Genomic DNA, 12,309 nt, shown 5'->3' with positions numbered 1-12,309 from the left:
CAGGCTTAGGAAAACACCCGGGCACCCAGCTCTACCTCTCCGCCCACATCTGCTCCCCTGGCATCCCCCCAGGGCTACAAAGGTAATAAAGAAGAACTCTCATCTGCCAGTCCTCCTCTGTCTGAGCCAGGTTACCCACTTTTATCCTCCTCCCTCCTGCCTGGGCATTTGTTGCAGACATACAGGGGCAGAGATAGCCTGACCTAGGAAGCCTTAATAACCCCATCATACTGTTCTTCTGATCTCTGTTTTGCCCACCAAATGACTGTCAATTATAGGTGCTGACTCCCCACTTGGACTTTGATGCTCAGTTCTCAGCCACTAACCCTTATTTTGGGCTCCTTCATCTACCATGCTGGCAACCCAGATAACTGCACAGTCTCTCACTTCCACTTCTCAATGCTATTGTTTTATCACCCTTACTTTCTGTGCCATAAACTAGCTCTAAACCAGCTCCTTCTCTTGGATCACTTTGATTCTGGTCTTCATCAAACCCTGGTCTCACCATCTGACCATCATCCCCACCCTTACCCTCACTCCAATCCAGCGAGACATTCCCTACCAGTGGCAACACGTAGGGGGTGCACAGGGGTGCATGTGCACCCACTGACCACCCATGTTCACCTCTTAGGTGATTGGCAGGGGGGGCAGGCAGTGCCCACCTTGCAAGTGCCAGCCAATCGCTGCAGCCATTCCCAGAAGCAGCTGCAGCAACTGGCTGCAGTGATCAGCCGTCGCGGGATTGGCCACGAGGGTCCCCACAGGCAGCGAGATAGGCTGCGGGGGGAACTCCCCCAGGTCAGTGGGAGGACGTGCCCCCCCTGACTAAGGTGGCACCAGTCACCCATGTTCCCTACCTTATTTCAGACTTCGTTGTGGTTGAAACACTGTGCTCAGAAAGTTTGCCTTCCGAGGAGAGAATGAGCATATGGGTAGCTTCAGTGTCCACGCAATCCACCCGCGTATTCTTTCTTAAATTAACGTATCCTGAAGAGAAAATTGAGATAGAAACTATCACCATTTTAAGACAGTGGACAAGGCTCTAAGCCTTTCTGGATAGGGTGGCATATAAATCTAAATAATATTAATACCTGGCAAAATCATGAAATATTAATGCTCTCAGAAGGAAAATCTGTCTCAGTATAAACTTGAACAGTAAGTCACTAAACAGATATATATGGCTGTGCCACAGAAAGGTAGGTACAGAATACAGACAGCTGTGAAGCACCAGAAGTGGTACCCACCTTAGGTTTCACTAATAGCCCAGCCTTCCTTGTCTAACGTTGAGTCGGGGTGGTGGTCCAGTGCAACCACACACTTTGCAGACAGATTTTTCCAAGCTCTTAACACAGCTCCAGCCAACCTACAATATCAATATCACCTTTGCTTCCAGCCCCCCACACCCCCCGCAAGGAATGTAGTGGAATATAGCACAAAGTAATTATATTTTATAGACTGATTTTGAAAGGCACTGAGCACCTGGCTCTTTCTGCAAGTGCTGTTTTGTCTGTGAAAGTCAGACCACCAGATTAATGCACATGAAAGAGACCTTGCAGATGTTCACATTTCCATCCCACCAATTCTGCTGGCTCTCACTTGTGTGCACATCCACTTACACAAGGGGAAACATATTAATCAACGTCACAATTGCACACAGTCAGGCTGGCTCTCCAGTTCTGATACACAACGAGCTTTCTTGTTGGTGTTCCCAGGTCTGCAGGAAATGTTTCAAGCCATAATGTCATTGCAACTAGGGGTACACCAATATATTAGCTGGCTATTGGATTGGCACCAATGAAAGGAGAAATGATGTTATTGGCTATTGGCTTTTTTTTGGTCGTTGTAGCCGATAATTACAGCCGCATGCCTGAAGCACCCTGGTGAGCATAGTCTGGTCCTTGCACCCCACCAGTGGCCCAAGCCTACAGTAGACTACAGGTCCCTGTGGGCAGGGGGAGCGGGGCGGCGGCACCAGAAGCAGACTCAGGGCTCTGTGCTCAGTGACATAGGGACCATTACCAGGTCCTGCTGCTGCTACTGCCATTGCAATGTTGCGTGCGCAGCAGGGCTCTGGATGCTGGGGCTGCTGTAGAGATGTTGGGTTGTGCATGGGTGGGGTAAGGTGCTGCATGAGGGACTTTCTGCTCTGCCAGGCACTGAACGCCTTTGCAAAAGTGACTTCTCCCTGGTGGCCCTGGGAGTTTGGCTGTGCAGGTCCTGCTGGCGCTGAGGCAGCAGCATGCTTCAGGGCTCCAAATGGTTCCATTGCCACTGTCCACACAGTGGTCTGCCCCACCTGCTCGGGATGACAGCATGGGTTGTGCAGGGAGTGGGGCAGAGGGTAGGAGCTGTGGACAGGTGAGCAAAATGCATGGGAATAAGGCAGTCACCGCCTTCCTCATCAAGAGCCAAAACAGGCAGGAGGCATGTGCGTGTTATAAATACAAAACAAACAAAAAAGGTTTATTGATATCAGTAGTTTAAAATGCCTTGCACTAATACTAAATATCAGTTATCAGAGCAGAATTGGCTGATATGGTTAGTTAATTATCTGCTATCAGTATCGGCCAAGAAAATCTTTATTGTTACACCCCTAATTGCAACAACAAAAGAAATAGCCATAATGTCTAGTCAGCTTAGGTTTTATAACCTCTTTAACAGTAACACAGTGTGAGCTCACAGAGCAACCAACAGTTTCCCCTTAAATATAATTTCTCTACCATGCAACGTGGTACACACCTTTTGCACCAGGCCTACTGCATTTCCACAGCTGAAATATCCTCTGACGAATCATTTGAACTTCATAATTAGACTAGGACTCCTGCATTTAGGTGTCAGTCCTAGGCAATCCACTCAAAGGAGGTAGGACACACCAGGAGAGAGGAAGTAGATCACAAATGGTAAATGACTATATGGGAATGCTAGTAACATTTATGGACAACAGCGTTTACCTACATTGTAGACTCAGCTCAGTAGATGTACACATGCATTGTATATAAGAGAATCTCAGATACCTTCAAGAGCTCACTGTATCTTTAAACTGTCCTCCTATATATATCTTTCATTTGCCCTCTAATGTAATAATTTCTGCTCCTTCTGTTATAGTCCACTCATAACATTTGCCCATAAAAAGAAAGCCAGTGATCAGGCCACTTCCCCAAGGCCCTCAGTGGCTGAGAACTGAACAAGAGGCAAGGATTTGTAATGAAAATAAAGTGCTGAGGATTGCAGGGAAAAGGTTAATTTCCCCAGACTCTGGTGTTGTATCAGAAGGAGGAGTCTGGAGTTTGGATGTGGGTCTCCCCTGAGCCAATCAGCCTGTGTTTTCCCTGGGTCAGATTCTGCTTTCTCTAGAATGGAAACTGAAACTGGAGTGTTTCAACAGAGAAAGAAAACTGTTCTGGTGACAGGTGACAGCGATGTCAGAGAACTGGAGCTGAAACAGCAGGAGAAAAGTCACCCAAAGACTTCTGTGAAGATCAGCGTGAGTCCCCTTGACCCTGAGATCAATTTAATTTAAAAAGGAAGAACAACCCAATGTAAAAAAAGATTTAAGAATAAAATTGTGCCGGGGGGTAGCTATTTAACTCTCACAGGGATAGATCTGGGCATCTAACAACCAATAGAAGGAAACTTTCATGGCTAGTTCAGATCAGCATGATTTGATGACATCAGTGGAACAATTTCATTTCACCCTCCCTCAAGATCTGCCCCTGAGCTTTCTAAACACATACTCACTAGGTTTCCTGGGATGACCCTGGTGTTCATCTCCTTGGTCAAAGATGATAACGCTCCCATTTTTCTCTACTACTGCAAAAGAGTCCTGTTTGCAGTGTATCTGCCGGATTTCTTGCGCACACTTTTTGAAGAGACTGGGATGGCACCGTTGTGTTGGGAAAAAAAACAATGAAGGCAAAGATGATGAAGATGGTGCAGCTGATGGGGGTAGTGGTGGTGGCGGCAGTGGTGGCAGAGGCAACAACAAACCCCTTTTCCTCTTGCTGTGATGCCTGGGGGTCTGGCAGTCCCTTGGCATTTTCTTAGGCATCCTGGTATTCTTGTCTTCACTGTGACCTAACCTGAGCCAGGCAGGGATCTGGGACAGAAGGTCTGCTTTAACCTATGCAGATGGCAAATCCTGCAGAGTCCAGTAGGGTCAGGCCTGGATACAATCCTCCGGTCTCCCAGTTTGTGTTTGAGCAAGGAACTGGGATCAGACAAGCTTCAAGAATGTGCAGGAAAGTTAGCAGCAGCTGTGAGCTTTGACAAGCTCTCCCAGTGCCACTGAAGCTCTGAGCTGATGCAGATTCTCCTCCTCCAGCTGGCAACAAGTGTAAATACTGCTTAGCTGGAGGGGGAGGCTCCTCCTTGCTCTGGAGGAGGAAGCAGGCTGGAGACGTGTCCTTGCAGGAAACTGAAACTGGGCTTTCCCCAGGAGGGAGAAGGGAAAGCAAAACTTGTGCATGACAGACAGCATGAGGTGGTTAACCATGTTAGTCTGAAGTCAGGCAAAAGGCATAACACGGGAACGTCAAGGATAACAGAGGCAGCGATCAGCCCAGTCTAAGGCACTGCAGAGCCTCACTGCTGCTCTGGGGCTGGGCTTCTTCACCAGCTCTCTGGCTGAGCTGATACAGCCAGATCTGGCCTGTAACAACTGGTTGAGGCAGGTGGTGTCAGCAAAGCCTTGCTGATCTCCCTGTCTGAATTGGATGAGACAGCTGTATTGCTTTTCTTCAGTATTGTTTTTTCTCCTGGGTCTGTTCAGTAAACGCAACCATAAGGAAAGTGTTGTTTCCAAGCATTTGGTGCAGTTTCTGGGTTTTCATTCCCCTATCCCTCAGAAACAGCAGCCCTCCAGATCAGGACACGAATATAATTTACAAGATAAACAAAAGATATTTCCAATAAGAATTCACAATATTAAAACATTCTAACCTGTTGTGGGCTTTCTATTGTGAGTTCATTACAACAAAACATTTTTTCTGTAGTCAAAAAACAAGGGAAAATTAAGAGCTGGCATTTTCTGAGAGGTGCTAACAAGGGTTGCCTTGGGTGCTAAAAGTTTAAGAACCACTAAACTAAACTGTCTTGTCAGGAAGTGAGAGTTTATTGGATCAACTGTATAGCTGGGAGAGAAGTCTGGTCTGGCAAGCTTCTGGACACAAAGGACCTTTCTTCAGTTCTGGGAAAGAAGCAGAAACAGACTAAGCTAAAATGAAAAAAAACCTCACAAAAACAATGGTTTGTGTTTAACTGTATATAAAGGCTGTCATGAAAACCAGATAGTTTAGTGCAATTGTTCTTAAACTTTTAACTCCCAAGGCACCCCTTGTTAGACTTCAGGTGCCCCTCAGAATAAAAACTAGTCAGCTCATTCATTCCATTTTTCCACTAGCAGAGCATGCACATGACCAAGTAAGTGGTTTTACTTCTTCATGAAGAAGAGTGTAGAATGAAGCAATAATTAGAGCCACATGAACACAAAATCAGGATACAATTTTATTTGGCCTGTAAATCAGAGTAAATAAAAGAAAATCATAGTTTTGTGCAACAAAATGCCAAGTACAGATAGCGGCGTAATGCTTTTATCTTCTAAACAGATCACACTGATTTCTTGAGTAAGTTTTACTTAGTATAATATTGGCTTGAAAGTTATATTTTGCTGTGTATCTAAGTACAGAAGAAACATTTTAATGAGACATTATTACAGAAGTTTCTTATCAAATATATTTAACATCCTTGTCCATTTCCTTGTTGAACCACAATCTTCCAGAGAATTATTCAGAAACAGCAACATTCTTGCATCGTATATGCTATTGCATATATTAACACTTTCAAGTTTCTCACAACAAAATAGGGTCCAAGAAGTTTCTTTCATTAAGAGAAAGGCAAAAAATCTTGTTTCAATAACTAGCAGTATAGTCATGGAGTTAGTAAAAGTTGACAAACTAAAGTTAAATTATAAATAGGAACTGGCCAGCTTTATGTTTTGGGTGCAGCAAACAGGTTGTTCTATTTATATATTTTGAGAGGTTAGAGAATAGGTCTAAGGATGCTACTAAATGCTATTTTGTATTTTCTTTGACTTTTTCTTTTAATAGTGGGCAGTGGCTACTTATATTTGATTGTAGCATAAAAAAAATTCTCTTTTTCTTCTTGCACATTTCAAAACTATATTTTATGAAGTATCTTACACAACATGTGTTCCCTAAGGCTAGGGACAGATATTCAAAAAGCGTGAGCCTGAATTGATTCAACCTTTGCAGGTTAGTTTAACATGGCTAGGCTAAACCAGTTTGTAATGTCATAGACATTCTCTCTGGACTGAGGAAATTCAGGCACATGCCAGTGGCTCTGGCTAGAAGCCAGGGGGTGCTAGATCAGCCCTCCCTTCCCTTGAACAATGCTGAGCTGAGGCGGGGTATGGACAAGCCTGGGCAGGACCTCTGAGTCAAGAGGGCTGTCTGCACCATCCCAGGCTTTTCACTGCTGGCTGCTCAAGGTGTGGGAGTGTTGAGGCAAGGATGGAGTGGGGGGGAGGGAAGGGGAGAGGAGCGAGTGTGCAGTGCACGCATCTGTTGATGATACGGAGCTTTTCAATCTCTGTCCCTGCTTCTTTATACTGTCTGCAGCAAACTGATAGGCAAGCAAGCGAGCAGGGGGCTGATAACAGTGTTTATCACGCCATCAGCAAAACAATAGCCTCTCTGACCTGTCAATTAGCTCCAAAAAGCCCTAAGAGGACACTGTTCTGTTGGCTTTCCCAGTGAAATTGGAGACACACACACAGACACCTCTCAATATTAGTTAGCATACCACATGCCTAGGGTCCATGCTGTGGGAGATGGGAGGAAGGGAGGGGGGGTTTCTTGCTTGAGCTGTGATTAGCAAGGGGGGTTGGGGCAGGGGGAAGCCAGGCAGACCCTGCTGTACCTGCAGTCTCTGCCAGAGCTCTGGCCAGGGAGCAGGGGGTGGGGCCAGTTCTGCTCTCTGGAGCAGAAAGCACAGCCCAGACAGCATGCCGGGATGCTGGGAATCTCTGGTTTAACTTAAACCAGGAAGGGGTCTGGGACAAACATAAAACAGTTTGACCCAAATCAGTTAAGTCTGATACTACTTTCAACCAGGTTTATCTTAAACCAGTGTCAGCCATTTTTAAACTGGTTTATGTGCACTGAATATATGTTCTGTTACAGGTTTAAACCAATTTTTTATCATTTAAACCATTTTATATGTAATGTCTGTCTGTAGCCTGAATGATCAGAATATTTTGAATGTGAGATTATGTGCTGTCACAGTAACTGAACACAGTTTGTTGGTTTGGTGCAATAATTAGATAGCAGATAGAATATCACTCTGTAAAATAGCAACTCTAGATTGACATTAGAGTGTGTCTCATCCTTTCTGAAATCAAACCTATTTTAGGTGGTGCTCTAAATCTGTTCTGGTTTTTAGAGAATCAATCCAACCATTACATTTACATACAGTAATTAACCTGTGTCTTTCTAGAAGTGTGACCCTAACTAATTCTGACACTACTGACCAAAGGGAACTGCCACCAAAGCCTTAAAAAACCCTCCAAAATTCAAGGTAACCTACTGGACTAAGTTCAACAGGAGGCTTGATACATATGGAATCCAAGGTCGTGAGACTAGAGAACAGTCTGTTTCTTAGTGATGGTTGTGGTGTAAGTTTGTGATTCACTATTTTCCAAATCCCCGGTTGTTACTGAGAGCGGTAAGAAGCTTCTCCTTGAGAATTTCTTTGTCTGAATATGGTGGAAGGAATAGGATTTGAAAGCAAGTTTGTGCTTGAGGAAAGTGATCTTCTGACAGAGCCCCATTGAAATAGAACTTTATCCTTATACAGTTCATTCCCAGTATAGGGATCCGGTCACTTCCTGTAAGAAACACTGCACAGCAGAACAGGATTAGATTTTTCTGGAAGGGGATGGTATTAAATTGTACTTTCAAATTACGTTTGAAAATATAAATTTTAAGAATTAGTATTATATAGTACACATGATATTTATTATCATTGACAAAAAGACAGCATGTTTCATAGGAACCTACTGCTCATAATGCTTTTTTGAATGATATTCTAATTATCTATGGTGCATTGCACCAAATGCCTGGCTAGTAAGGCACACAGACAATGCCCTTATGAAATGCTTGCAACCCAAGGCCTCAGTCCTACAAACACTTACACCAGTGGTTGTCAACTTTTCAGAATAAGAGTACCCTTCCATAACTTTTCTGAAACATGCCAGTATCCCCACTGTTGTGCTCAACTTATCTCAGTGGCTCTCCTACCTGCTTTCAGCTTTTCAGGGAAGCCTAATGCAGGAGGTGCACCCATATGTGCCAGCCCTTCAGTCAGGCTGTGCACAAGATGCACAGGGCAGTTTTACCTGGCAGCAGTGTTAACTGGTTGAGAACCACCATTGTGCTCAACTTGCCTCAGTGGTTCTCAACTGGTTGCTACTGCTGCTAGGTAAAACTGCCCTGTGCATCTCATGCACAACCTGACTGAAGGCCTGTGGCACATGGTTGCATTCGTCCTGCATTAGGGTTCACTGATAACCATAAAATCAGGCAGGAGAGGCAGCTTGTGCTATAGCCCTTCCCAATCTGACTCTGTACAGCGTCTCTCAGAAACAGAAGTGTACGAGACAGGTGGAACTGTTCGTGCATTGCCAGAAGGAGCATGGAGGAAAACACATGAACGACGTGTGCCTCCGGAGGCTGGGGGGGGCACGGCGACCATCTGAAGGCTGCGGCAGCAGCAGTAGTGGGAGCAGCAATTGGCAACTGTCCACAGGCACCACTGGCAGGGTCAGTGGCGAGGCGGGGAAGCAGTGAGTGGCAACCGCCCACAGGTGCCGCTGGCATTGTCGGCAGCGCTTCTCTCAGGGGGTGCACCAGCAATCTCAGGGGGTGCACATGCACCTTCATGCACCCCCTACGCGTTGCCAAAGGGGGAACAGCCTGAAAAGGGCTACAGAATAAACTGGCTCTCCTACCTACTTTAGTTATAAGGGAGCCCTAATGCAGGACTGCAAGTGCACAGGGCAGCTTTACTTGTCTGTTGCTGCAGCAGTGACAGCATCTGCATTACAGCATCTAAAGGTCTTGTGGCATGCTGGGGTACCATGGACCCCAGTTGAGAACCACAGGCTTACACATATGCGTTGTCTCACTGATAGAAGGATACCAGAAGGACTATTCATGTGCATAAAGGGCTTGAGGCAAAGGGTACTGAAAGTAATGGCAGTATTTCATTCAGATATCATTTTTTACTCTACAGTAATTTTGTTTTGTAGATCCCTAAATCTGTGCCAATGAAGAATGACTCATGATAGCTTATCATATTTTAAAAGATTTTCCACTGGCTGCATTTTAAGGAGAAACAAAATTATCTGTTCATGGAAATGATACCCACAAAGAAAGCCCTTCTTCTCTTCTAGAAGTAGGTCATGGAAAACCTCCCAAAACATTTTGATGGTGGGATGTGATGGAGTGTATATTCCATGATACTCTGCATTCTTCAAAGTTGATCAAATTATGAGAGAGAGAAAAAAAAAAAAAAAAGAGAGAGAGAGTACTTTATTCTAAAGAAATGAAACTGGGTAGATAAAGGTTTCCCTCGCTTTATGCTGTACATGCATTCCTGGAAAACAGCGCATAACTCAAATTCACATACAGGGAACCCACTTTACAATGCAACAAATAAGGATACATTCCAAGACATTGACTATACTGACGCCCAAGCCCATTTCTACCACATTTACAAGACAATTTTGGTACTCACCAACAGCAGACAGTACACACAAGCACAGGGCACTATCATAAAGGGGAAGGCAACTACAGACATGAACAAGGAGCACAGATCCACACAGACTATATTTTGGTGCACACATCACTCCCACAATGCACTGCACAAAGCAGCTGACTGTGGGCTTCCACCACACTGACTGCATAAGAGTGAATTTACCTCTCATATAACGAATCATTGGTATAAAAAGGGTTATCGCATAAGAGCGAATTTGCACATACAGAACCCGCATAAAGTGAAGGAAACCTGGAAATCAACTTAATATAGAAGAATATTCTCCCACTTCCCCCCTCAAACCTCTTCAAACTTGTTCCAGTCGTAATTTGTGTTTCCAATGGTCACCTCCATCAGTTCTTCAGGATGAAAGAATCTAACTATATCTTTGTCCAGGACTTTGTAAAATCCTCTCTTGAACTCCTCATACACCACTTCCACTGACTTGTTGAAGATGTAATCAATGTACTTATTGATAAAGTCCCTCCTTTACAGACATGAAGAGAGATTTTGGTTAGTTTATACATGTCAGTAGTTTCCTTGAACACATAGGACAGCAAATATATCCATCTTGCTCACAGAAAGATACTAGAAACAAAATAAAACAAAAGTAGTTTTAAAAAGGTATTTTTCTCCCTCTGAGAACTAGAGAGAATTATATTCCTCTAAGAAAAAAGGTGAAAAAGAAGATTGTCACTTAATGGTAAAATTCACAGAGTCACAAAACTCTTATAAAAAAAGTGCTTCTCCTGGTCCTCTGTATTTCTGGCCAGGAAGCCTGATCCTAATCAAACTGATTGTTTACTAGCATGAGTAGTCTCATTGAAGCCCCAGTCCAACTCCTCATGGCAGGAATGTAGCAAACCCCCCAGGTTTTCTTTTATTTTTTTAAACTTAAAAAAACATTCCCTCCCCTTACCCAACCATTTCTGACTTTCTCCCTGTCCTCTCTATCCCTTATAAGTAGTCATAGGTAAGCTAAGTTCTATTATTGTAATAAATCCCTCTCTATATTGTAAATAGTGTTCTGTTATGTTTGCATTGACTTTTACTGTTTTATATTGTATTACATTGTATTCCTATAATTTTTTCATTGATTTTTATTGTTTCATATTCATATTGTATGATTTAGGTCTGTGTCTGTAAAGTTAACCAAGGTAATGTCAAGTAATGTCAAATTTCCATTTTGTAATGCCAAGCCTCCATCTTGTGTCCCCTGTCCAGGCATACCTTATTGTACAGTATGTTGCAACTGTGACTCATACCTACCTCTCCTATGTAAATTGGTTCCTGAATGAATGAGGGCGCTTGAGACATAATGGTAGCAGGCCTCTACTGAATGACCAGTAATGACAGAACCATCAACTGAATGACCGGACCATTGCCTTGCATTGACTCACCCAGGAGCCACAGACCTCACCCAGGAACAGAGACAAAACTGAGCATTTGAAAGATAAAGAACCTACAGGAACCCAACATTTGGAAGACAAAGACCCTACAGAAACCAGCAACCCTCCCATTGTATCCCACCAGTGAAGACACCTGGATCTGCACGTATTCATCAGAGCAGGACTGGCCCTTGCCTGGGCAGGTTCTTCCCATAGGAGACTCAGGACGCCCTCTCCATCTGGACTAGCACTACACCACATCACCTATCCACCCAGAGGCCCTGCCGGCAACCCCTTTCTGGACAACACCTTGTTGGAGAAGACCCTGACTGGCCATTGAGGATCAACTCACAGCCTAGGATAGGTAGCTATCACCTACCTTCTTTCTCCAAGCAAAGGACCTGAATTCTGTGTGTGTGTGTGTGTGTGTGTGTGTGTGTGTGTGTGTGTGTACTAATAATTTTGTGCTCTGTGTAGTGCATTGCCTGTTTAATAAAAACTGATATTTTTGGAACCCCAGTTGGGTTTGTCTTTCTGCAGTCCTGGCCCCACTCTAATCTCTGATCCCTGTCCCTCTGACCCTTGTCCAATTTCTCTCTCTTCCTGGCTTCTACACCACCACCCCTTACCCTCCAGCTCCGCTGCTTTTCCTCACTGCGGCCCCACCTTTTTCCCTCACCTCTGCCGGGGCCCCAATTAACTCCAAGTAACCCCAGGGCCCCAAGTGACCCCAAGTAACCCCGGGGCACCATGACCCTGAGTAACCCCAAGCCCATTACCCCAAACGCCCCTAGTGTTAACACACAGCCACGGAAGTGCATGTTTGTGTATGTGCATGTGTGTATGAACCCATGGAGTGTTTGTGTAGTTTTGTGTGCATGTATATAATTTTGAATCAAGCCCTCCTGTCTAACAGCGCAATATTGAGATCCCAAGTGTTGATCTGGCATGTGTCAAGTCAACAGGAAGAGCTACATTACATATTCCCAAGAATTTGTAACAAAAGGGAAAAAATTCTATTCAGAATTATTGCTTCACTAGGAGGGAGAAGGAAATAGAGGATCAACAAGTGTCCTAAGATTTCTGAACC

At 44.4% G+C, this 12,309-nt stretch overlaps 2 protein-coding genes across 9 annotated transcripts in view; both read right to left on the bottom strand.

The window, feature by feature from the left end:
* Positions 1 to 4,721, bottom strand: part of LOC102563819 (E3 ISG15--protein ligase HERC5-like) — a 58,196-nt gene extending 53,475 nt beyond the window's left edge. For both annotated transcript variants that reach the window (XM_059722300.1, XM_059722302.1), the window contains exons 1-2: positions 3,739 to 4,721; positions 858 to 987 (exon numbers count right to left, since the gene is read on the bottom strand). In XM_059722300.1, the coding sequence (XP_059578283.1) occupies positions 858 to 987; positions 3,739 to 4,048 (440 nt within the window). In that variant the 5' untranslated portion in view covers positions 4,049 to 4,721. The remainder of the gene's footprint in view (positions 1 to 857; positions 988 to 3,738) is intronic.
* Positions 4,722 to 5,489: 768 nt separating this feature from the next.
* Positions 5,490 to 12,309, bottom strand: part of LOC102563590 (probable E3 ubiquitin-protein ligase HERC6) — a 47,747-nt gene continuing 40,927 nt past the window's right edge. For 6 of the 7 annotated variants that reach the window (XM_059722303.1, XM_059722304.1, XM_059722306.1 and 3 more), the window contains 3 exons: positions 10,135 to 10,318; positions 9,445 to 9,547; positions 5,490 to 7,915 (listed from right to left, as the gene is read on the bottom strand). In XM_059722303.1, the coding sequence (XP_059578286.1) occupies positions 7,707 to 7,915; positions 9,445 to 9,547; positions 10,135 to 10,318 (496 nt within the window). In that variant the 3' untranslated portion in view covers positions 5,490 to 7,706. Of the gene's footprint in view, positions 7,916 to 9,444; positions 9,548 to 10,134; positions 10,319 to 12,309 lie in introns of those variants that run through there. The other variant, XM_059722308.1, reaches the window with a different exon arrangement.

The sequence above is a fragment of the Alligator mississippiensis genome, chromosome 2, assembly GCF_030867095.1.
Source record: "Alligator mississippiensis isolate rAllMis1 chromosome 2, rAllMis1, whole genome shotgun sequence".
NCBI lineage: Eukaryota > Metazoa > Chordata > Crocodylia > Alligatoridae > Alligator > Alligator mississippiensis.
Note: the sequence above shows the minus strand (reverse complement) of the source record. Positions and strands in the feature narration are given on the sequence as shown.